At 44.1% G+C, this 27,092-nt stretch overlaps 1 protein-coding gene across 7 annotated transcripts in view; it reads right to left on the bottom strand.

Moving 5' to 3' along the window:
- Positions 1-12,692: 12,692 nt before the first annotated feature.
- The window catches only part of DUSP11 (dual specificity phosphatase 11), a 117,169-nt gene continuing 102,769 nt past the window's right edge, over positions 12,693-27,092 (bottom strand). For 5 of the 7 annotated variants that reach the window (XM_069214217.1, XM_069214218.1, XM_069214222.1 and 2 more), the window contains one exon: positions 13,794-14,231. In XM_069214217.1, coding sequence (XP_069070318.1) covers positions 13,931-14,231 — 301 coding nt within the window. In that variant the 3' untranslated portion in view covers positions 13,794-13,930. Of the gene's footprint in view, positions 14,232-27,092 lie in introns of all 7 variants that reach the window. The other 2 variants (XM_069214223.1, XM_069214221.1) reach the window with 1 other exon arrangement.

The raw sequence follows: 27,092 nt of genomic DNA, 5'->3' as shown, positions 1-27,092 counted from the left end.
GCCTGCTGTTGGCCAGAGAGGGTGTCTGAGTAGATCACTCCATCTACTGTGCCATCTTTTGGGTCTGATGACAGAAGATCAGGGAGAGGTTCACTCTCTGCCTCCTTATCCTCATCTGTTACCATTAACAGATTCACATCAGCCCTGTCATGGAAGAGCTTAAGGCGGTTCACATGGATCACCCTCTTGGGGCTCCTGCTTGTGCCCAGGTCCACCAGGTAGGTGACCTGACTCTTCCTCTCTAGCACTGGGTAAGGGCCACTCCATTTGTCCTGGAGTGCCCTGGGAGCCACAGGCTCCAGAACCCAGACTTTCTGCCCTGGTTGGAACTCAACCAGTGCAGCCTTTTGGTCATACCAAAACTTCTGGAGTTGTTGGCTGGCCTCAAGGTTTTTGGTTGCCTTTTCCATGTACTCTGCCATTCTAGAGCGAAGGCCAAGTACATAGTCCACTATGTCCTGTTTAGGCTCATGGAGAGGTCTCTCCCAGCCTTCTTTAACAAGGGCAAGTGGTCCCCTTACAGGATGACCAAACAGAAGTTCAAAGGGTGAGAACCCTACTCCCTTCTGTGGTACCTCCCTGTAAGCGAAAAGCAGACATGGCAGGAGGACATCCCATCTCCTTTTGAGTTTTTCTGGGAGCCCCATGATCATGCCCTTTAATGTCTTGTTGAATCTCTCAACTAAGCCATTAGTTTGTGGATGGTAAGGTGTAGTGAATTTATAAGTCACTCCACACTCATTCCACATGTGCTTTAGGTATGCTGACATGAAGTTGGTACCTCTGTCAGACACCACCTCCTTAGGGAAACCCACTCTGGTAAAGATACCAATGAGGGCCTTGGCTACTGCAGGGGCAGTAGTCGACCTAAGGGGAATAGCTTCAGGATACCTGGTAGCATGATCCACTACTACCAGGATATACATATTTCCTGAGGCTGTGGGAGGTTCCAGTGGACCAACTATGTCCACACCCACTCTTTCAAAGGGCACCCCCACCACAGGAAGTGGAATGAGGGGGGCCTTTGGATGCCCACCTGTCTTACCACTGGCTTGACAGGTGGGGCAGGAGAGGCAAAACTCCTTAACCATGTTGGACATATTGGGCCAGTAGAAGTGGTTGACTAACCTCTCCCACGTCTTGGTTTGTCCCAAATGTCCAGCAAGGGGAATGTCATGGGCCAATGTTAGGATGAACTCTCTGAACAGCTGAGGCACTACCACTCTCCTAGTGGCACCAGGTTTGGGGTCTCTGGCCTCAGTGTACAGGAGCCCATCTTCCCAATAGACCCTATGTGTTCCATTTTTCTTGCCTTTGGACTCTTCAGCAGCTTGCTGCCTAAGGCCTTCACGAGAGGGACAGGTTTCTTGTCCCTTACACAGCTCCTCCCTTGAGGGTCCCCCTGGGCCTAAGAGCTCAACCTGATAAGGTTCAAGCTCCAAAGGCTCAGTTCCCTCAGAGGGCAGAACTTCTTCCTGAGAAGAGAGGTTCCCTTTCTTTTGCTGTGTTGCAGTTGGTTTCCCAACTGACTTTCCTGTTCTCTTGGTAGGCTGGGCCATTTTTCCAGACTCCAGCTCTACTTTTTCACCCTGTGCCTTGCATTGTGCTCTTGTTTTCACACACACCAGTTCAGGGATACCCAGCATTGCTGCATGGGTTTTTAGCTCTACCTCAGCCCATGCTGAGGACTCCAGGTCATTTCCAAGCAGACAGTCCACTGGGATATTTGAGGAGACCACCACCTGCTTCAGGCCATTGACCCCTCCCCATTCTAAAGTAACCATTGCCATGGGATGTACTTTTCTCTGATTGTCAGCGTTGGTGACTGTGTAAGTTTTTCCAGTCAGGTATTGGCCAGGGGAAACCAGTTTCTCTGTCACCATGGTGACACTGGCACCTGTATCCCTCAGGCCCTCTATTCTAGTCCCATTAATTAAGAGTTGCTGTCTGTATTTTTGCATGTTAGGCGGCCAGACAGCTAGTGTGGCTAAATCCACCCCACCCTCAGAAACTAGAGTAGCTTCAGTGTGGACCCTGATTTGCTCTGGGCACACTGTTGATCCCACTTGGAGACTAGCCATACCAGTGTTACCTGGATGGGAGTTTGGAGTGGAACCTTTCTTGGGACAGGCCTTGTCTCCAGTTTGGTGTCCATGCTGTTTACAGCTATGACACCAGGCCTTTTTGGGATCAAAGTTTTTACCCTTGTACCCATTGTTTTGTGAAGAGGCTCTGGGCCCACCCTCCTGTGCAGGTTTTTGGGGGCCTGTGGAAGACTCTTTACTATTTTTAGTTTTGGTTGTCTCATCACCCTTCTGCTGGGGAGTCTTCGTGACCCCTTTCTTTTGGTCACCCCCTGTTGAAGTCTTGGACACCCTTGTCTTGACCCAATGGTCCGCCTTCTTTCCCAATTCTTGGGGAGAAATTGGTCCTAGGTCTACCAGATGCTGATGCAGTTTATCATTGAAACAATTACTTAACAGGTGTTCTTTCACAAATAAATTGTACAGCCCATCATAATTACTTACACCACTGCCTTGAATCCAACCATCTAGTGTTTTCACTGAGTAGTCAACAAAGTCAACCCAGGTCTGGCTCGAGGATTTTTGAGCCCCCCTGAACCTAATCCTGTACTCCTCAGTGGAGAATCCAAAGCCCTCAATCAGGGTACCCTTCATGAGGTCATAAGATTCTGCATCTTGTCCAGAGAGTGTGAGGAGTCTATCCCTACACTTTCCTGTGAACATTTCCCAAAGGAGAGCACCCCAGTGAGATCTGTTCACTTTTCTGGTTACACAAGCCCTCTCAAAAGCTGTGAACCATTTGGTGATGTCATCACCATCTTCATATTTAGTTACAATCCCTTTAGGGATTTTCAACATGTCAGGAGAATCTCTGACCCTATTTAAGTTGCTGCCACCATTGATGGGTCCTAGGCCCATCTCTTGTCTTTCCCTCTCTATGGCTAGGATCTGTCTTTCCAAAGCCAATCTTTTGGCCATCCTGGCTAACTGGATGTCCTCTTCACTGGAGTTATCCTCAGTGATTTCAGAGTTGTTGGTCCCTCCTGTGAGGGAACCAGCATCTCTGACTATTATTTGTGGAGTCAGGGCTTGAGAAGCCCTGCTCTCCCTAAGTAGGACTGGAGGGGGGGAATTTCCCTCCAAGTCACTATCTTCATCCTCTGAGTTGCCATCCTCAGAGGGGTTGGCCTTTTCAAACTCTGCCAAAAGCTCCTGGAGCTGTACTTTGGTAGGTTTGGGGCCTATTGCTATTTTCTTTAGTTTACAGAGTGACCTTAGCTCTCTCATCTGTAGATGGAGGTAAGGTGTGGTGTCGAGTTCCACCACATTCACATCTGTGCTAGACATTATGCTTCTAAAAGTTGGAATACTTTTTAAGAAACTAAAACTGGTTCTAGAATCTAATTCAAATTTTTACAAACTTTTAAACTCTAAAAGAAATGCTAAACAGGATCTAACACAAGGCCCTAGCAGGTCTTTTAAGAATTTAGAAAACTTTTCAAATTGCAAAAATCAATTTCTAATGACAATTTTGGAATTTGTCGTGTGATCAGGTATTGGCTGAGTAGTCCAGCAAATGCAAAGTCTTGTACCCCACCGCTGATCCACCAATGTAGGAAGTTGGCTCTGTATGTGCTATTTCAAAGTAAGGAATAGCATGCACAGAGTCCAAGGGTTCCCCTTAGAGGTAAAATAGTGGTAAAAATAGATAATACCAATGCTCTATTTTGTGGTAGTGTGGTCGAGCAGTAGGCTTATCCAAGGAGTAGTGTTAAGCATTTGTTGTACATACACATAGACAATAAATGAGGTACACACACTCAGAGACAAATCCAGCCAATAGGTTTTTATATAGAAAAATATCTTTTCTTAGTTTATTTTAAGAACCACAGGTTCAAATTCTACATATAATATCTCATTCGAAAGGTATTGCAGGTAAGTACTTTAGGAACTTCAAATCATCAAAATTGCATGTATACTTTTCAAGTTATTGACAAATAGCTGTTTTAAAAGTGGACACTTAGTGCAATTTTCACAGTTCCTAGGGGAGGTAAGTTTTGATTAGTTTTACCAGGTAAGTAAGACACTTACAGGGTTCAGTTCTTGGTCCAAGGTAGCCCACCGTTGGGGGTTCAGAGCAACCCCAAAGTCACCACACCAGCAGCTCCGGGCCGGTCAGGTGCAGAGTTCAAAGTGGTGCCCAAAAACACATAGGCTAGAATGGAGAGAAGGGGGTGCCCCGGTTCCGGTCTGCTTGCAGGTAAGTACCCGCGTCTTCGGAGGGCAGACCAGGGGGGTTTTGTAGGGCACCGGGGGGGACACGAGTCCACACAGAAATTTCACCCTCAGCAGCGCGGGGGCGGCCGGGTGCAGTGTCGAAACAAGCGTCGGGTTTGTAATGGAAGTCAATGGGAGATCTAGGGATCTCTTCAGCGCTGCAGGCAGGCAAGGGGGGGGTTCCTCGGGGAAACCTCCACTTGGGCAAGGGAGAGGGACTCCTGGGGGTCACTCCTCCAATGAAAGTCCGGTCCTTCAGGGCCTGGGGGCTGCGGGTGCAGGGTCTCTCCCAGGTGTCGGGACTTTAGGTTCAAAGAGTCGCGGTCAGGGGAAGCCTCGGGATTCCCTCTGCAGGCGGCGCTGTGGGGGCTCAGGGGGGACAGGTTTTTGTACTCACAGTCTTAGAGTAGTCCTGGGGTCCCTCCTGAGGTGTTAGATCGCCACCAGCCGAGTCGGGGTCGCCGGGTGCAGTGTTGCAAGTCTCACGCCTTTTGCGGGGAGCTTGCAGGGTTCTTTAAAGCTGCTGGAAACAAAGTTGCAGCCTTTCTTGGAGCAGGTCCGCTGTCCTCGGGAGTTTCTTGTCTTTTCGAAGCAGGGGCAGTCCTCAGAGGATGTCGAGGTCGCTGGTCCCTTTGGAAGGCGTCGCTGGAGCAGGATCTTTGGAAGGCAGGAGACAGGCCGGTGAGTTTCTGGAGCCAAGGCAGTTGTCGTCTTCTGGTCTTCCTCTGCAGGGGTTTTTCAGCTAGGCAGTCCTTCTTCTTGTAGTTGCAGGAATCTAATTTTCTAGGGTTCAGGGTAGCCCTTAAATACTAAATTTAAGGGCGTGTTTAGGTCTGGGGGGTTAGTAGCCAATGGCTACTAGCCCTGAGGGTGGGTACACCCTCTTTGTGCCTCCTCCCAAGGGGAGGGGGTCACAATCCTAACCCTATTGGGGGAATCCTCCATCTGCAAGATGGAGGATTTCTAAAAGTCAGAGTCACCTCAGCTCAGGACACCTTAGGGGCTGTCCTGACTGGCCAGTGACTCCTCCTTGTTGCTTTCTTTGTTCCCTCCAGCCTTGCCGCCAAAAGTGGGGGCCGTGGCCGGAGGGGGCGGGCAACTCCACTAAGCTGGAGTGCCCTGCTGGGCTGTGACAAAGGGGTGAGCCTTTGAGGCTCACCGCCAGGTGTCACAGCTCCTGCCTGGGGGAGGTGTTAGCATCTCCACCCAGTGCAGGCTTTGTTACTGGCCTCAGAGTGACAAAGGCACTCTCCCCATGGGGCCAGCAACATGTCTCTGGTGTGGCAGGCTGCTGGAACTAGTCAGCCTACACAGACAGTCGGTTAAGTTTCAGGGGGCACCTCTAAGGTGCCCTCTGTGGTGTATTTTACAATAAAATGTACACTGGCATCAGTGTGCATTTATTGTGCTGAGAAGTTTGATACCAAACTTCCCAGTTTTCAGTGTAGCCATTATGGTGTTGTGGAGTTCGTGTTTGACAGACTCCCAGACCATATACTCTTATGGCTACCCTGCACTTACAATGTCTAAGGTTTTGTTTAGACACTGTAGGGGTACCATGCTCATGCACTGGTACCCTCACCTATGGTATAGTGCACCCTGCCTTAGGGCTGTAAGGCCTGCTAGAGGGGTGTCTTACCTATACTGCATAGGCAGTGAGAGGCTGGCATGGCACCCTGAGGGGAGTGCCATGTCGACTTACTCGTTTGGTCCTCACTAGCACACACAAGCTGGCAAGCAGTGTGTCTGTGCTGAGTGAGAGGTCTCCAGGGTGGCATAAGACATGCTGCAGCCCTTAGAGATCTTCCTTGGCATCAGGGCCCTTGGTACTAGAAGTACCAGTTACAAGGGACTTATCTGGATGCCAGGGTCTGCCAATTGTGGATACAAAAGTACAGGTTAGGGAAAGAACACTGGTGCTGGGGCCTGGTTAGCAGGCCTCAGCACACTTTCAATTGTAAACATAGCATCAGCAAAGGCAAAAAGTCAGGGGGCAACCATGCCAAGGAGGCATTTCCTTACACACAGTGAAAACCAAATTTGGCAGTATTTCACTGTTAGGACATGTAGAACACATCAGTCCATGTCCCACCTTCAACATGCATTGCATCCTGCTCATTGGGCTATCTAGGGCCTACCTTAGGGGTGCCTTACATGTATAAGAAGGGAAGGTTTAGGCTTGGCAAGTGGGTACATTTGCCAAGTCGAACTGGCAGTTTAGAATGCACACACAGACAGTGCAGTGGCTTGTCTGAGCCATGGTTACCAGGCTACTCATGTGGGTGGCACAATCAGTGCTACAGGTCCACTAGTAGCATTTGATTTACAGGCCCTGGCACCTCTAGTGCACTTTACTAGGGACCTACCAGTAAAAGCAAATATGCCAATAAGGAATGAACCAATTCACAGTACAATTTAGATAGGGAACACTTGCCCTTTAGGACTGATTAGCAGTGGTAAAGTGCACACAGACAACCTGCAAAAACAGAGCCCTAGTACATTACAAAAACAGGAGGTCAGAAGGCAAAAAGACAGGGGAGACACGCCAAAAGCTGCCAGGGTTAAAACCCTTGCTATGTCTTGTCGATTCTCAGGCATAGTATGTGACCAGGGAAGCCATTTTAAATACATGTGCTGGACACTTGTCACGAGTTGCCCAGCTACAAGATGGTTTTATTGAAGAAAGGGATGTTTAGTATCAGACATCTCAGATTAATAAATACTCACTGATGCCAGTGAATGATTTATTAATAACTGCACCCAGAGTGCACCTTAGAGGTGCCCCCTGAAAACCTACCACCTACTAGGGTACTGACTAACTGGTCCTGACCAGTTTAGCAACAATAGACACGTTCCACCTTCACCCCACCCCACTTCCCCCCCAGGTGGCAGCCAGTGCCCTCTAGGGCCAGATACAAAAGCCTGCACTGAGTGAGGATGTTATGACTTCTCCCAAGCAGGATGGACATTCCAAGCCCTAGCCACCTTTGTAATGGGACCCAGGTCTCTCCAGATGGCGGAGAAGAACAACCCCCTAGCCTGACCCCACTTTTGGCAGCAGCACAGGCAGGAAAATTTGTAAGATTTGGTGTGCCAACTTCATGCCAGTCCCACCCCTGAAATGGACGAGCTGAAGTGGACACTACTTAAATTCGTCCATCTTGTTTGGAAGGAATTAGGCCAGTAGGTTTAGGGTTATACCCACTTCCCAGTGTAAGTGGTCATAAAAAGTGTGTAGTCACCATAAAGGTGGTTAGCCCATTGGCTACCAACTGGCACTCCCTGTAACGCCCCTAAATTGAGTATTTAGGTGGCACCCCTGAGCTCTAGAACTTGGATCCGAACTACCTACAAAGCCGAGGACAAAGAAAAGTTGCACCCCTGCAGAAGAAGCAGCAGCTGACTCGGTGTCAGCCCTACCTGCTGCCCTTCACAGACTCTGCCCAAGAAGGTGACTCATCCTACAGCTGAGGCTTCAAGAAACCCAGGAGGACTGCCCGTGTTTGACAAAGACTCAGACTCCCGTGAGCAGCGGAACTGCTTAACAAAGTTTCAAGAAAGGACTTGGCAGCCCCTCGAACAGCAAAGACCTGACACCTGCAGTGACGTCTGCACCAGACATCAACAAAGCGAGGCAAAGCCAACCAATGGTGACAGCCAAGTTCCCCAGCTGCCCATGGTCACAGCCCACTCAGGTTTCACCCCTCTTCGACTCCCCCAAGTCTCCTGCAGCCTCTGCACACATGCAGCCCTCTCCTGCAACCTTGTGGCAAGAGGACACTGACACCTCCAGCAACCACTGCACCTATCGCCCCCGATGCAATCTGAGGTGGGTCACTGGTGCCAACGATGCCCCTTCCCTCCCACCCAGTTCCCCTGAGCTCGAGCCCACCCTGGGTGCCTCCCCCTGCTGGACTCCCAGTCAACTCCTGCAGCCTCAGCACACAGGACCCCCTTACCGTGAGTGCTCACGGATGAAGAAACTCGACACTTAAGGACAACCTGCATCTACGGCCCCTGGAAAAAAGGACCAAAGGTGCCTATGTCGCCAAGCACCCCAAGTCTACTAGCTACCTGTTTGTTGTCCCTGACTGGCTTCCTAGTCTGAGGCTGCAGCCGGTCTTCATGAGGATCAACTCGCATAGGAACCATTGGGCACCAGACACCTTGCTGCAACCCTGCACACGGTCACCCAAGTGCTGCCCGGAGTGATCTGCTGGTGTGGTCCTGATCAGTGCCCAGTACTTACCTTAAATCTCTTGAGATTGCCCTCGTAAGTCGTTTAACCTGTGTTTGCTAAACATTATTTTCCTCCATAGGTTAACAAGGAAAATGTTGACAATTGCACAAGTGTTGATTTCTGAATTTGAAAAAATATTTTTGCTTGAAAAAGTACTTACTTGATTACAAAGTTTTTGGGTTTCAAACACATATAAACAAAATATTATTCTTCTAAATTGGTATCGGGTTAATTCTTTGAATGTGTGTCTCATTTATTGCCTCTGAGTACCACAAATGCTTAGCACTACCCTCTGGTAAGTCTAACTGTTCGCCCACACTACCACAAAAAAGGGCATTAGTGCTTCTGCAAACCAACTGGGGAACCACTGGACTCTCTGCACGGTGTACTTCTTTTTTGTGCACTACATAGAAAGGCAGCTTCCTACAGCAGAAATGTCAAAACATTTTGTGAAGCCTGGGTGGCGATGTGTTGCTCTCTGAAAGACCGGGAACAAAAGCCAAGGCTGAGTGGAAGCCACCACAGCAAGAATGCTCTAAACACTTCCTTAGTAGTAAGAACATTTTGGCAGAAGTCTTTTAGAAACAATCAGCACTGGATTTGCCCCTCAAGAAGGAACTGTGCTGAAAACTTTAACCCGGTTACCTATTATCAATACCAGAACAGGGGGACTGGGTACAAGTAAGAAAAGAAAGGTAGACCTGGAAGCAAGACGACATGGAATGGTTTCATCATCTTCTTAGGTGCAAGGGGACTAGGAAATTGCAACTAAAGTAAAAACGATTTCAAAAGAAAAGCATTAATGAGGACAGTGCAAGTTTATTGTAAATTAGTTCCTAATTACTTATGCATATAGGGTATCCAAAGCTCAGTTTCTGCGAGTTGGTGGACATTCACACTCATTAACTGCAGGCCTCAACTTATTTTTCATCAGACTTGGACAAAGAGAAAGCAGGGGAGAGCAAGGGGGGGGGGGTCAGGGGGGTGGGAGTCCAAGAGACCAGCTTGAAAGATAGGTAGGAAAAGATCCAGAAATAGGAGACAAAGTGTGTCAGAAAACAAATTCCCAGATGCTTCAAGTCAGGCCAAGGTAACTCAACACGTATGAGTCCAGTAAAATGGACCATAGGAGAGTTACAGTAGTATCCATAAGATGAGAGAATAACAGGTGAGAGAAGGGTGCAATACAAGATGTACGAGTTATTCACACAGCATCTGCTGAAATATCTGAGATTACCATGGAAACAAGATTGGTCTGCAAGACAGAAGACCTCCAATTTGAGGAACTTTAAGGACCATTGTAATAGCAGTCCTGATGTGCACAGTGGATCGTCTTCACACAATCTAAACCTTGACAGAGCTTAATAGCATAGAATATCGTACTCCATAGGCTATAACTGTTCTGTCTCATGAACTGATAGCTTTGCCTAAGTCTATCAGACACCCAAGGAGTGGAGAAAAATGATGCCAGTCTCTCACAAAAGAAATGGGAATTTTATCTCATTCGACTAGTCCACTTACTGCAAGAATCTGTAATGTTACTTATATTTGTAAAGCATGCAAATTCCTAGAGAAAAAAGTGCCCTGCACTAGAACCACTTATCTAAATCTGTTACACTTTGGAAATAGATATGTTATAAGTTTCTTTCTAAAAATAATTTGACTGACAATGCTCTGGAGGTCTAATTATAACTTATTCCACAGTCCAGCCACTAGAAAGGAAAAGGAAAGATCTCCGGCCCTGGATGTTTATTTATTCTTGGCATAGCTAGCAGAAGGGCGCTCATAACAAGTTTGTGCATGTCTGGTAATCAAATCATCAATAAAAGTATGAACTAATATCTAAATGGTCTTCTGGCAGAAGTACAATGCCTAAAAACTGATTTGTATATCAGTTGAAAGCTAAAGATGTTGTGAGGGATGTTGGGATCCAGAGACACCACAGTAAAATAAACATGCATCTTACTTCCATATTCTGAATCATCTGAAGCCTATAAATGGAGTAAATTGGTAGGCCTAAATATGATACATTACAGTAATACAGACATGAACTGATCATAGCCAGAATGACTGTACATTTATTTTCCTTTGGCAATATAGGAAGTATTGTCCTCAATACCCTCAAAAGACCAAAACAAGAAGACCATAGCCTGCTGATTTGTGACCCACAATCCAATTTACCAAGGTAGAACCCAAGATTTCTAACCAGATTCACAGGGGCTGGGGGATATTCAAGAGCTGCAGGAAACCAATCTTTGTCCTGATTTAATGGTCAACGCAGGTCAAGATCTATGTATTATTTAAGTTTTACCTAGTAAAAGTATGCCTCATCTAATCTGCTAGGGCTTCCATACAAGGTTAAAAGTTAGTTCCAGCCTTTCTAGAGTATTCACTCATATTAATGAGATACACTGGTGACACTCAGATTATTAAGTCTAATCCAAATGATTTGAATAAATGGGACAGAGGCCAAGTATATTTTAAATAATGTTCGGTTCAGAAATTACTCTTGTATAATGCCACAATGAGACGTAGTGAAGCCGGACATACATGGCATTTCTTTGACTGTCTCGATTCAGTTCTATAGCTGTGGTTCGTGAACCTCCAGTAGTCCACAACTGTTCAGACAATTAACTAATATCAGTATGTTATTATATGTATTTATTTGTTTGACGTACACTGGTCTCTGAATTTCTAGGTATTGTTCAGAGGTTACAGTTCTAGAAAAGTTTTAGGCTTCGGTCCCTGGCTTCCAGTAGTGATTCTGTATTGGTTCACAAAAATTGACTGGTCATGGATCCATTGATGAGACTGATTTAACTGAATTTCCCACGTCCACCACTTCCTTTAGAAATACTTCCTGGCAGTGCTGAAGCTTCCAATGACATAAATAGGAGACCATGTACATCTATATTTAGTCTATCCACCATGTCTGTTGCCTCAAGTCAAATTGTTGTAGATATTCCTGAGGTCACTCAAAATGTCAGGACTGTGCATTGCACGCTCCCTGGCTAGCTTGTGTCCTGGTTGCAGCATGCTAGATCTAAAAACTCATTTACTTTATTAAAGACCTCCTTGGTTTTATTTTTTTCCCTAGTTGGCCTGTTGCCATAATATGAGGTTTTAGTTCCCTGACTTTCTTTTTACAATTGCATACAGCCTTGGCATATGTTTGTATGCTACTTGCAGAGTAGTACTTATGCCATTTCCTTTCTCAAGTCTAATAACTTTTCTACACAACCTTCAGGTTTTTATCGAACCAGTTAGTCGAAGGATTAGCTCTAAAAGACCTGTTCAATTTTAGCAGAGATATTTTATCAGTCTTTTCCAATCAATATATTGATTTCATGTACAGGAATATTATCTGATGGTCTGATAATACACGTTTTGGCGCACTCTTGATTTATTTATTAGCTAGAACTCCATCTGTTGTCCTGTAATACTGGATGGGTAGGTTGTGTTTCAGGTCTTTATGCTGTCCTTCCCCAATGGCTACAGAGGCCTTAATCAGAGAACGATCAGCCCAGCTCAACCGGAAGACTTCCACAATAACAGGTTGTTAACAGTTAGTAAAAATGTGATCAAGACAATAACCTCAAATATGTGTTGGGCCCTTAAACATTTGCTTTAGGTCAAACAGACTCGTCTGTTGACCTCATGATCACAGGTTTAAATTTCAACAGATCAACTTAGGCTTTGATCTTTGAGAGCTCGAAATACAGTGGAGTACCAATGAATTAAGTACCAATAAGTCTTGTTTAGCACCAAGTTGCTCTTTCGGATGAATAAGCGGTTTAGAAATACATGAAATACTGCCCTAACAGACATTGCTAAAATGCTTTAGAACATGGGACAGAGGTAAAAAAAAAAAAAAAGAAAGGCATCAACTTCAGAAAAAATAACCAAGTGACTTACACTCTTGCTAACGTGTGATCTGTAAACCAAACTGATACCATTTGTCCACAGTTGATAAAAAGACAACCATTAAGCTGAGTAATAATAACACCTGCTATTTATCAGAACAAAACAGCAATCCTGCGGGACAAGGGGCTACATTAAAACAAGCATCAAATTCCATTGTCCTTCGGATTATTGGACATAAGCTATTTTAGGTGTTCACACTCCTAAAAATGAGGCTTGATGGCCAAAGGGCGGGTATTGTGGCCATCGCAATGCCACATTTATTGAAGAATCCAAAAACTAAACCACCCTGAAAAGTTTTATGAAAACATTAAGGAATGCAATTACCATTCCCAAAAATAAAAGCACTTTAAAGACAAATAAATACAATTCATTTAACGGCTTAATTAAACAAGACAGTGACAACAGTCCAAAGAGCAACAAAAATCCATGGTTAAAAAGTTTTTAAGAAGGTAGTTAAAAATAATGAAAAAAAATACAAATAATAAATATACTGAGAAATCAAGTTTCTAATATAATCCATTATTACAATGTCCGGCCCCTTAGGGGTCAGCAGACGAAAAACAGACATTTACATATTTTCTGATGACTGGTGATACATACACCAAGCATTATTACGTGAGAGTGCGTTGGGGCTATGTAAGTCCTATCCAATGAAGTGGTAAAGTCTAAATCTACTTTAATAAAATGTACTTGCCTGCTGAGCAGGGCTAAGGCAATAGAGTGCTTACAATTAAGCCAATATAGTACCTTAAGCTCAGGAATTTTAGCAGTAATTGCAACAAAAGTAACTACTGTGCAGAATTTATGAATATAACAAAATCTAAAATGCTATCAAGAGTCCAGTGGTTCATTGCACTGGTTTCTGCAGGATAGGGTTGTATGTGGAGGCTTCTTCCCCAAGAGTCTATTTAACTCCAAGCAAGCAGATGAACACAAATTAACAAGCTTTGTCCTGATCCCTAACATTAATATAAGGGTTTGCGTGGGTATCAACATCACAAACCGAAAGAAAAAGTCAAATGCCACCGCTTACCCCAAAAAGAAACTAGAGACAAAAAAAAACAGGAACGGAACACTGAATAACTATTTAAAAGAAATGATGATCGTGGTTAGTTGCCCTAGTAAAACAACCAATCTTGTAAACCTGTCAAGCCATTCACCTGCAATGAAGTGCAACAGACAGTCCATGCAACTTCAAACTTGAGCAGCAAGGTTTGACATTTAAAAAACTTTTTTATTGACAAAAATAAGCTGGCTTCTCCAAGACGATAGAGTAGTTTCAAGTTTCTTCTAGTTCATTAGGAGTCTGGAAACCAACCTCTGAAAAAAATTCGACTTGTGGTTAAGATCCTGTTAAACTAAAATGACAGATTTGGCCAATTAGTCCATGTGTGGCTTTAAAGTTATTTGCATGGAGGGGCAGAGCTGGCGTATCGTTTATGCATGTGGCGCTTAAGTTGTAGCCTCATGTATCCCTGTGTTTCTGGTGTTTATAGGTCATATTTTTCCTGCCAGAATCATGGGGCCGCTGTGCTGCTGCCTCCCGTGGCTGCTTCACAGGAGAAGGGAGGGCAGGCGGCAGAGGAAGCCGTGGTTCTTCATAATCCATATGACGGGGTAATCTGGTGTGCTGGGGAGTGGGTGCAGCCTGTTCCCACTTATGCGGTCGCTTCCAGCTCTCGTCATGCCAGGGTCTGTGCTGACGCGGATAGGGTACATAGTCATGCCCATTCTGCCTATCGTACCTGCTGTGTCGAGAAGGCTCCCTGTAGAAAGAGAGAACAGCACGTTAACTATAAAAACAAGCATTTGGAATGCAATGGGTCGCACGTTTGCTCAAGTTAGATCTATTAGCATTGTAAATTCCTAACTGGACTTTTCTTGCCACATAAATTGAAAATGAAAAGTAAAACAGTTGACCTAAGCAAGCCAATTCAAAGTGCCACGGCCGCCATGGGCGTGAGAGTTATAGGCTCCCTGCGTGAATGTCTAGAAATGATTGTGGCTGGGATGAAAGGCAAACCGAAACCGGAACAGGGGCCATCACACACTGTAATGGGAGAAAGTGTGACGTAGTGTGATGGCCAACAAAAATGTTAACTTAATGAAATCGCCTGGGAAGGAACTCAGCACACAAAGGAGGGACATTTCACAAAATGCACCAATTAAAATAAAGCATTAAAGACAAGCACAAAAAAGAATGAATAGCAAGAGTGGGTGTGGTTAAAAACCCACAGAGAGATTACAACACACCAGAGTGCTTGCGTGCTCAAACCTAAAAATGATGGAAGAATAAAGAAATCAAATCTTTTGCACTTTGGGAATATCTTCGCTCGCTAAATCTTACGATTCAGTGGTCAAGCATATGTACTAAAATGAAGCCTGGCTATTTAAATGTATTTTACTGTAACCGGAAGGTCCCTTAATTTCACATTTCTTTTGCCATGTATCATGTTTAAATTTAGAACGTATTCCCACCCGCCGAAGGCCTAGAGCAATTCTACCATTTACACCAAGCTGAGACAATGTTAGAAGTGGAGTTATAAAACTATAAACACAAACCCACAACGATAATTTCACTTGGAGCTAAACGGGCTGTTAAATTCTCACACTTCATAACGTTCCTGCAAACTATTCCACTTAATACGACAAAACTCTGAACTCTGGAAATCAACCAAACAAGGCCACTTAACACACTGTCAGCAAGGTCAATTTTAAAGCTGCTATCCGGATACTTACACCATTGCTAAAAAGTGACCGAAAGGCAACAACTCATTATTTAACGAAATGCTTAAATAAATAAAACCAACGTAAATTTAGTAATTATTTAGTCTTACCATCATCTAATACCACAGTAAACTTTCCTACTTTTTGCACTCTTATATGCGCAGACCATTTGGATGCACCTGTCTTCACAACATTTTAACATATAAAATCACCCACCTTCCACTTACTCTGTCTTCTCCCGAACTCATCACACAAACCCTTTCTGTACTTCACCTGACTTTCACCTAACATTCCGCAGTTTAGCCTTGTTCACTCTCTGCACATTCCCTTTCTTTCTCTTGCCAGGAACAGCTCTGGCTATACACAGTTAATACAAAAACAGTGACAATCATGTAGTTGAGTGTGGCATCGCCCTGTAACTCCATACTGTATTCTTGATCTCTTCTTTGCAATCTAGGTCACTTTGCACAGGCAATTGTACATTTTTCAAAGACTGCTAAATATTTTCACTAAGCAGATGTCCAATCGCTGTCTTCCTGCTTCACCACACGATTGCACTAGGTGCCCTTTGAATTACTCTGGTACAAACGGTGGACCATTATCAATAATTACCTCTTCTGAGTATCCTTTCCTTCGAAACACTTCCTCATAGACCTCCACCACCACCCTGAAGACAATTTTAATTTACTTCTCTTGTTTCTTGTCCACAAAAATAAAAAAAAACCTGCTCCGCTATAATCCGATGTCAAAGCACACCCTTGATGCGCTAGGCATCTCGGGTGGGACCCCCTATGATGAAGTATGCCACCAACTAGGTTGGTGAGTGGTCTTTCTAAGAATAACAAAGATCTTTAATCATTGAGAAAACATAGGGATAGTAAGGTTATGTAGTGACACTATAGGAGACTGTGGTGACATACTTGCTTCTTTGTTGGTATATATGATCATATGAGAAGGTGACCAAGCTCATTTCTCACTATTGTGTTTTTGTATCTATAATATTGTTCTCACACAATCTGTTTAAGTCTTCTTTCAAAGGACCCCCTCAAGGCCATCGGAACACTTCGTACCTTGTAAAATGTTGGCAATGATCCCCTATTTAAGAATAATGTTATGGGATTTTTTTTTTTTTTTTTTTACAAACAACCTAAACCTTCTCCAAATATGTTAGAAATCTAACTATTTCAACCTGCGGTATTGCCAATACTTGCTCCTTTTTGTTGAGATCCAATACAATTCCAAAAGCTCTTTGCTCTATCTATCCCAATAAGGAACATCCTTTTTCTATCAAATTCTTCCGGTGGCACACCTATTCTTAAAAGATATCAAAGATTGGAAATAGCATGTTATGGCTAATCTCTGTCCCCAACAATACCTTTCTGGATATATATCAGTTTCCAGTAAACTCATTCCATCTTCTTTTGCTTAATGGGTAAGGCGAACAGGAGTGCGTCCGCATAGCAAATTTTACATCACATATTTCTACCTAACACTTTGGAGGTTGCAATGACTCAACCATAGAATGTATTCAGAGGTCAGATGCATCTTTCTCATCAAATACCACAAGAACTTCAACATGGTCATCTGAATAAGATTCCTTTCCAAATGAATTCTTGAAATTGGCTGGTCTGGATTCAGCGGCTACTCGTCACCACTGAAAAGCTGTGTGATGGGGGCAACATGGTGTATCAAGGGTTGAGCAAGCTGATCTGGGTACAAGATATACAATGAACCTGAGTAGCATTTCAATACGACTGCCTGGACTGTGTTGCTAAATTTCATCACATCACATTCTACACTCCAGCACCAAAGAACAATACTACTAGACTATAAAATGCATTACCTATTGCCAATGTACTTACACCTTGTGCCCAGTGTTGGGATTTTAACTGCATCTTTACTGCTTTTCAGAGCCTGTGCACACTAGTATTGTAGCCCATGTGGCATTACCCTGTACATTGCAACACCACAAAATAAAATGATGGACACAGCGTTTAAACTTTTCAAACACTCACTCCCAGTCACAGATCTGGGTTAAATCCATCGTTATTTTGCTCACCACGTCACCCCAGTTTGGACCCAGCCCTATGCAAATCAGTCTGGACACTGCTCCCAAAGGTAACTATACAGCCCAAACTGCCATGCTGCCTGGGAGGAGTGATATGTCATTCCAAACGATCGATACCTGTAGCGGTGGAGAACACCCTTTGATCCAAGGTCATGCTCTTCAATTGCAAGAGGCAAAATCTCAGTTTTCCCCTGTTAGGTGTCACATGGACAGGTTGAATTTATGAGAGGTTACTGTTCTGAGCTAAGACACATCTTGGTCAAGGAGAGAGTATTAGGATCCATAGTGTGAAAGAATGCATGGAGCAACGGACAGTGCACTGACCTCTTCATGGCACTTCTTCAGGTTGATCAGGATGTTCCAATGAACATTGTAAGAGCCTACTGTGTCTGGCCAAAGAATCACCAGTAGCATGAGCAAGTGGCATCTTTTGCAAAACTCAGCTCAATCTCCCTCAAAGAGAGTTCTCATGAAAGTGAGGAAAACAGACACGTTCACCTTTAAGGACAATGAAGTGCTGCTTCACTAAGACTTTGCAAAATACTTTGATAATCTGTATCATGGCTATTTTCTTTAAAAAACTGTGGTGATGCCAAATACGCTACTGATGGGCGTATCCCATCAAACACTCATTCCAGATCATCTCAAAAACAGTTCTCATACGAACGGTTGTGGAAAAGCAGGAAATACTGGGAGCAGACATAGAAGAATAACTTCCAGCGAGTACACAACCTTGAGAGAAAGAACGCAGGAAAGCAGTAGGAAGAAGTACCAAAGAAATCACACAAATCCCCACATACATACAACACTCATGTCCATAGAGACTGAGCCTTGGCTAACTGAGTTATGTCTAGTACCATATGGTAAGTTTTCATTTCATGAGTTTGCGGAGGGTTTGTTTACGAGATAATTTATTAATAGTAACAATTAAGTAGAGAGCTGGGGTGAAGGGACACTGGGGTAGTAGTTGGCCATGGCTGGCATGGTCACTACACCAGGGATGTTTGTGTCTCTACCTTCAGAGGGACAGTGGAAGAATTGTTTCAAGAGGATAATCAACTACAGTGAGGTAATGGGAGGCCAAACCAGGTAATAACCGTTAAAGGGCAAGGGGAAGAAAAATAAGAAAGGTGAATTAAGTATAAATAGTCCTTAAGAAAAGGGGGCAAAAAGGCCATGATACTGGGAATATCTACACTCAGTAAACAAATAATGAGAATATGTACATGGTATGAGAAGGGATTAAATTCTGCAATTAAATGCCGAAATTTGGAGAGCAATATTAACCTAAATGCCTTACCTAATATGCATTCAAGATGTCAACTTGTACCAACTGACAAGTGACCAGGTAGATACATCATTGTAATAGGAAGATTGGAAGGAAGACTCATTAATGTTAATTTACATTCCTTGATGCTCTTAAAATTGGACACATTACTACTTTACTGAAAAAGCTTCAGGGTTATCCCCATACTACAGTTAACTATCGCCCTGATAGAAACTTGTCCTGGCCAGGTAATGTTTAGAAAAATCTGTAGCCATTCAACTTATCCATTACATTAAGACTAATAACCTGTTATCTTGTCAATCAAGTTTCCAAATTGGTTGCAGTAGTGCCAAGTCACACTAAAGATTTTGTATGATAGCCATCACATTCTAGAGGACGACTCTGCCTGCCTTCTCATCCTACTAAACGTGTCTGCAGCTTCTGAGACAATTGACCCCAATAGGCTCATTTAGGTCTTGATGTCACACATGATTAAGGCTCCCAGTTTTCCATTTTTACAGATAAATACAGTCAGAAAAGCATGTGCTTTATGTCTGTATTTATTGTAATAGTGGAAAAATACTGAAAATTGTGATTCTTGTGAGTGACTCACCATGCTGCCCTTCATGAATTCAAAACTAACAGTAGAGCAGATACAAGCACAAGGAGTTGAAAAGCAGGATGGGATTTCCTTAAATACAGGGATATGGTTGCATAGATTTGTATTTAATGCTTATATTTATCTGTGGATGTAGTGTTTCATTATGTATTACTGCTTAGTTTGCTAAAACACGACAAGAATCAAAGTAGGAGTGCATGCTAAATAAGTTTGGAAATATACAATTTTATGGCTCCTTTTATTTTCCAATACAAAATTAATATGTATAAATACAAATAAGTTCAGCAAAAAATAATCCTGGATTAATACAGACGGAAATGTAAAAAAAAAAAAAAAAAAAAAAAAAAAAAAAAAAACATAAAACCGGGAGCACTACACATGATTAAATATGAGCAGTGTTGAGTTGGTTCTCATCGTTCCTTACCAAAGAGCAAACATCTTGTGAAACTGCAATTTTACCTCAAAGCTGAAATAAGTAGCCTGTGTTGTACCTCATTGTTCAATACTGGCACCTATTTTGTTCAAGCTACATCTAACCGTTTGGAGTTTTGATAGAAGAGGCAGGTCAGGAAATTCACCAGTATTCGACTGACACCAATTTATTTGAAGATTACATCAGCCAAATATATTACCTCACTGAAAAACTGCTAAACGATGCTCCAGAGCTGGATAATGTCTTCTAAAACTGAAGCTAGATAAAGCAGGATTTATCTTGCCCCCATGATTTGAATGTAAAAAAAGAATGGGTATCAGAACTTCACACTGCAGGATTTACTCCTTTATCCAAAGAAGTAAAATCTCTTGGATTTTGACTATGGCTACTCAGACTGAAAAGGTTGCATCTAATGCCAGAGCTGTACTTCACTCTGCTGAAAAATGAAGTATTTTCTTCTTCCTGATGACTTCTGCTGCATGGTCCAGACATTATCAGTCTCCAGAACAGACTATGGAAATGCTCTTCTAGCTATACATCTCCAACAGCTCAGTTATCTTCACACTGCCCTCAAGTTATCATAGGAAAGAAGGAACCTGAGAAGCTTTAGAAACTAAGAAGTATACACCATATAGTACCCATAAGCAACAAAAAGCTATTATTTTCGGAAGCACACCAAAACTACAGAATGCTCTCCCGGATAATTTGAGATGTTCAGAAACACTACTCCAATTGAAAGATTGAAAAACCTTGTTCAAACTACATTTGGAGTAGTGGTTATGCATTCTATTCATTAATATTCTCTTTTTAGTTTCATCTGCACTATGTTTTGAACTAATTATCTTCTCGTCTACTTTCCTACTTGGCAAATCAAAGTTTCTTTCCCATCTTCTGATCTTGTGTCCTGTTTCACCTCTCTCCTGGTGTCATGGCATGGTTTTGATGCTTAGATATACCAAATAGCTTCCAGTTACATAGTTCCTTACTTCGGATATACTTCATGATGCCATGCTTTGAATTGTTCTACTCTATCACACAGGTACATTTTCAGTTGCTCATGTCATATAATAATGCCTAAATAAAAAAATTAAACGTATGCCCCAAAAACAGGACAAGACATTTTCTTACTCAGATGTGTGTAAAAATCTAGGTAGACCGCACAGGAGGAAATGTTATGGGTGCCAGATTTCAATCTGGTCCTGGATGCTATGCTAGATCACCATCCACAAGACAGTTACTTACACAAAGTTATGTCTAAGAAACTAAAAGGAAGGATCAAATAACAGGGTCTAATGGAGATACAGAGAGCTCTGTCCGCAAAATATGGAGTAGACATTTTCTCGAATCCACTGCTTATAGGGACCTGGGATGAGGCTCACAGGTATTACAAGCCACTTTTAGAGCATTAAATGGCTTATTGTCAGTGTCAGATCACACCAGATGTGGGGTCTCACAGGCCAACAAAGATTATTGATGTGTTGAGACTTCCTTATTAAAAGATAGATTATTTGCATGAGACATAACAGAAGGGATCAGGGACTGTTTCAAGCTCAATTACATCAATGAAGTCTCCACGAGTACATTGAGAGATGCCTTTAAATCTTAAGAGGTAAATGTTTAGCAACAAGAGCAAGAAATAAGAGAAAATGGACCCATACTAAAGGAAAAAAATGAAGATCTTAAAACAATGGGAAATAATTACAGAAGAACAGGCAATACTGAAGGTCTAAATAAAAGTAACCTCCAATGTCAATTGTACCATCTAGTGACAGAAAAATCAGAACGGGCTACACTTCCTAAAAAAAAAAATTCTAAGAAAAGGCAAATAGGTCAAATAGGGTCCTAGAGAGGCAACTGCGGTTAACCACAACTAAATCATGGATTCCAGATTTGGTTAGTCCTACGTGGATAAGTATGAAGGAAGAATAAAAGCAAAAATTAAATAATTCCCTAAATATTATCAAATGCTACATAAGAGGGAATAGATAGATCCACTAAGCAAGATAAGTTATTGGCCTCATTCAAACAACCCATACTAAGAGAATGGGTCATAAGGGAAGTGTCTAAGGTTATAAAAATGAAAGAGCCTAATAAAGATCAAGGCTCTGTTGGCTTGACATATTCTTTCTATAAACAGTTCAATGCAAATCTACAACCAAGCTAAATAAGGCTATTTAAATCATTAACTGAATCCAACAGTCACCCCTTCAATAGCTTAGGCCACTATTTCATGGATTCATAAGTCTGGGCATTCACGAGAAGATATTGTGACTAATATAGGAAAATGACAGTAGCTAATAGAGACTCCACAATTTTTATGAAATCCACAGACCGATGCCAAGATTGATGCAACACAAGCAAATCCATATCCACCTTGACAAATCAGGATTTATACCTTTGACAATATAAGAAAAAAGTGCTTCACCTAATTGGAAAAGTAAACAAAGGAAGATACCCATTGTCACACAGAGTGTGCTAAAAGTAAATGATACTCTTCCTCCTATACTTCTTTCAAGCTCCCTTGATTATGCTTTCTGCAAGGAAGGTTGTAAGGAAATGCCTCCTTGGCATGGTTGCCCCCTGACTTTTTGCCTTTGCTGATGCTATGTTTACAATTGAAAGTGTGCTGAGGCCTGCTAACCAGGCCCCAGCACCAGTGTTCTTTCCCTAACCTGTACTTTTGTATCCACAATTGGCAGACCCTGGCATCCAGATAAGTCCCTTGTAACTGGTACTTCTAGTACCAAGGGCCCTGATGCCAAGGAAGGTCTCTAAGGGCTGCAGCATGTCTTATGCCACCCTGGAGACCTCTTACTCAGCACAGACACACTGCTTGCCAGCTTGTGTGTGCTAGTGAGGACAAAACGAGTAAGTCGACATGGCACTCCCCTCAGGGTGCCATGCCAGCCTCTCACTGCCTATGCAGTATAGGTAAGACACCCCTCTAGCAGGCCTTACAGCCCTAAGGCAGGGTGCACTATACCATAGGTGAGGGTACCAGTGCATGAGCATGGTACCCCTACAGTGTCTAAACAAAACCTTAGACATTGTAAGTGCAGGGTAGCCATAAGAGTATATGGTCTGGGAGTTTGTCAAACACGAACTCCACAGCACCATAATGGCTACACTGAAAACTGGGAAGTTTGGTATCAAACTTCTCAGCACAATAAATGCACACTGATGCCAGTGTACATTTTATTGTAAAATACACCATAGAGGGCACCTTAGAGGTGCCCCCTGAAACTTAACCGACTGTCTGTGTAGGCTGACTAGTTCCAGCAGCCTGCCACACCAGAGACATGTTGCTGGCCCCATGGGGAGAGTGCCTTTGTCACTCTGAGGCCAGTAACAAAGCCTGCACTGGGTGGAGATGCTAACACCTCCCCCAGGCAGGAGCTGTAACACCTGGCGGTGAGCCTCAAAGGCTCACCCCTTTGTCACAGCCCAGCAGGGCACTCCAGCTTAGTGGAGTTGCCCGCCCCCTCCGGCCACGGCCCCCACTTTTGGCGGCAAGGCTGGAGGGAACAAAGAAAGCAACAAGGAGGAGTCACTGGCCAGTCAGGACAGCCCCTAAGGTGTCCTGAGCTGAGGTGACTCTGACTTTTAGAAATCCTCCATCTTGCAGATGGAGGATTCCCCCAATAGGGTTAGGATTGTGACCCCCTCCCCTTGGGAGGAGGCACAAAGAGGGTGTACCCACCCTCAGGGCTAGTAGCCATTGGCTACTAACCCCCCAGACCTAAACACGCCCTTAAATTTAGTATTTAAGGGCTACCCTGAAACCTAGAAAATTAGATTCCTGCAACTACAAGAAGAAGGACTGCCTAGCTGAAAACCCCTGCAGAGGAAGACCAGAAGACGACAACTGCCTTGGCTCCAGAAACTCACCGGCCTGTCTCCTGCCTTCCAAAGATCCTGCTCCAGCGACGCCTTCCAAAGGGACCAGCGACCTCGACATCCTCTGAGGACTGCCCCTGCTTCGAAAAGACAAGAAACTCCCGAGGACAGCGGACCTGCTCCAAGAAAGGCTGCAACTTTGTTTCCAGCAGCCTTGAAAGAACCCTGCAAGCTCCCCGCAAGAAGCGTGAGACTTGCAACACTGCACCCGGCGACCCCGACTCGGCTGGTGGAGATCCAACACCTCAGGAGGGACCCCAGGACTACTCTGATACTGTGAGTACCAAAACCTGTCCCCCCTGAGCCCCCACGGCGCCGCCTGCAGAGGGAATCCCGAGGCGTCCCCTGACAGCGACTCTTTGAATCCTAAGTCCCGACGCCTGGGAGAGACCCTGCACCCGCAGCCCCCAGGACCTGAAGGACCGGACTTTCACTGGAGAAGTGACCCCCAGGAGTCCCTCTCCCTTGCCCAAGTGGAGGTTTCCCCGAGGAACCCCCCCCTTGCCTGCCTGCAGCGCTGAAGAGATCCCGAGATCTCTCATAGACTAACATTGCGAACCCGACGCCTGTTTCTACACTGCACCCGGCCGCCCCCGCGCTGCTGAGGGTGAAATTTCTGTGTGGGCTTGTGTCCCCCCCGGTGCCCTACAAAACCCCCCTGGTCTGCCCTCCGAAGACGCGGGTACTTACCTGCAAGCAGACCGGAACCGGGGCACCCCCTTCTCTCCATTCTAGCCTATGCGTTTTGGGCACCACTTTGAACTCTGCACCTGACCGGCCCTGAGCTGCTGGTGTGGTGACTTTGGGGTTGCTCTGAACCCCCAACGGTGGGCTACCTTGGACCAAGAACTGAACCCTGTAAGTGTCTTACTTACCTGGTAAAACTAACAAAAACTTACCTCCCCTAGGAACTGTGAAAATTGCACTGTGTCCACTTTTAAAACAGCTATTTGTCAATAACTTGTAAAGTATACATGCAATTTTTATGATTTAAAGTTCCTAAAGTACTTACCTGCAATACCTTTCGAATGAGATATTACATGTAGAATTTGAACCTGTGGTTCTTAAAATAAACTAAGAAAAGATATTTTTCTATAACAAAACCTATTGGCTGGATTTGTCTCTGAGTGTGTGTACCTCATTTATTGTCTATGTGTATGTACAACAAATGCTTAACACTACTCCTTGGATAAGCCTACTGCTCGACCACACTACCACAAAATAGAGCATTAGTATTATCTATTTTTACCACTATTTTACCTCTAAGGGGAACCCTTGGACTCTGTGCATGCTATTCCTTACTTTGAAATAGCACATACAGAGCCAACTTCCTACATTGGTGGATCAGCGGTGGGGTACAAGACTTTGCATTTGCTGGACTACTCAGCCAATACCTGATCACACAACAAATTCCAAAATTGTCATTAGAAATTGATTTTTGCAATTTGAAAAGTTTTCTAAATTCTTAAAAGACCTGCTAGGGCCTTGTGTTAGATCCTGTTTAGCATTTCTTTTAGAGTTTAAAAGTTTGTAAAAGTTTGAATTAGAACCTAGAACTAGTTGTAGATTCTTAAAAAGTATTCCAACTTTTAGAAGCAAAATGTCTAGCACAGATATGACTGTGGTGGAACTCGACACCACACCTTACCTCCATCTTAAGATGAGGGAGCTAAGGTCACTCTGTAAAATAAAGAAAATAACAATGGGCCCCAAACCTACCAAAATACAGCTCCAGGAGCTTTTGGCAGAGTTTGAAAAGGCCAACCCCTCTGAGGGTGGCAACTCAGAGGAAGAAGATAGTGACTTGGAGGAAAATTCCCCCCTACCAGTCCGATCTAGGGAGAACAGGGTCCCTCAAACCCTGACTCCAAAAATAATAGTCAGAGATGCTGGTTCCCTCACAGGAGAGACCAACACCTCTGAAATCACTGAGGATAACCCCAGTGAAGAGGACATCCAGTTAGCCAGGATGGCCAAAAGATTGGCTTTGGAAAGACAGATCCTAGCCATAGAGAGGGAAAGACAAGAGATGGGCCTAGGACCCATCAATGGTGGCAGCAACATAAATAGGGTCAGAGATTCTCCTGACATGTTGAAAATCCCTAAAGGGATTGTAACTAAATATGAAGATGGTGATGACATCACCAAATGGTTCACAGCTTTTGAGAGGGCTTGTGTAACCAGAAAAGTGAACAGATCTCACTGGGGTGCTCTCCTTTGGGAAATGTTCACAGGAAAGTGTAGGGATAGACTCCTCACACTCTCTGGACAAGATGCAGAATCTTATGACCTCATGAAGGGTACCCTGATTGAGGGCTTTGGATTCTCCACTGAGGAGTATAGGATTAGATTCAGGGGGGCTCAAAAATCCTCGAGCCAGACCTGGGTTGACTTTGTTGACTACTCAGTGAAAACACTAGATGGTTGGATTCAAGGCAGTGGTGTAAGTAATTATGATGGGCTGTACAATTTATTTGTGAAAGAACACCTGTTAAGTAATTGTTTCAATGATAAACTGCATCAGCATCTGGTAGACCTAGGACCAATTTCTCCCCAAGAATTGGGAAAGAAGGCGGACCATTGGGTCAAGACAAGGGTGTCCAAGACTTCAACAGGGGGTGACCAAAAGAAAGGGGTCACAAAGACTCCCCAGGGGAAGGGTGATGAGACAACCAAAACTAAAAATAGTAAAGAGTCTTCTACAGGCCCCCAAAAACCTGCACAGGAGGGTGGGCCCAGAGCCTCTTCACAAAACAATGGGTACAAGGGTAAAAACTTTGATCCCAAAAAGGCCTGGTGTCATAGCTGTAAACAGCATGGACACCAAACTGGAGACAAGGCCTGTCCCAAGAAAGGTTCCACTCCAAACTCCCATCCAGGTAACACTGGTATGGCTAGTCTCCAAGTGGGATCAACAGTGTGCCCAGAGCAAATCAGGGTCCACACTGAAGCTACTCTAGTTTCTGAGGGTGGGGTGGATTTAGCCACACTAGCTGTCTGGCCGCCTAACATGCAAAAATACAGACAGCAACTCTTAATTAATGGGACTAGAATAGAGGGCCTGAGGGATACAGGTGCCAGTGTCACCATGGTGACAGAGAAACTGGTTTCCCCTGGCCAATACCTGACTGGAAAAACTTACACAGTCACCAACGCTGACAATCAGAGAAAAGTACATCCCATGGCAATGGTTACTTTAGAATGGGGAGGGGTCAATGGCCTGAAACAGGTGGTGGTCTCCTCAAATATGCCAGTGGACTGTCTGCTTGGAAATGACCTGGAGTCCTCAGCATGGGCTGAGGTAGAACTAAAAACCCATGCAGCAATGCTGGGTATCCCTGAACTGGTGTGTGTGAAAACAAGAGCACAGTGCAAGGCACAGGGTGAACAAGTAGAGCTGGAGTCTGGAAGAATGGCCCAGCCTACCAAGAGAACAGGAAAGTCAGTTGGGAAACCAACTGCAACACAGCAAAAGAAAGGGAACCTCTCTTCTCAGGAAGAAGTTCTGCCCTCTGAGGGAACTGAGCCTTTGGAGCTTGAACCTTATCAGGTTGAGCTCTTAGGCCCAGGGGGACCCTCAAGGGAGGAGCTGTGTAAGGGACAAGAAACCTGTCCC

Source organism: Pleurodeles waltl, chromosome 11 (genome assembly GCF_031143425.1).
Source record: "Pleurodeles waltl isolate 20211129_DDA chromosome 11, aPleWal1.hap1.20221129, whole genome shotgun sequence".
In the NCBI taxonomy this organism is placed as follows: domain Eukaryota; kingdom Metazoa; phylum Chordata; class Amphibia; order Caudata; family Salamandridae; genus Pleurodeles; species Pleurodeles waltl.
This window is presented reverse-complemented; position numbering and strand designations above follow the sequence as displayed.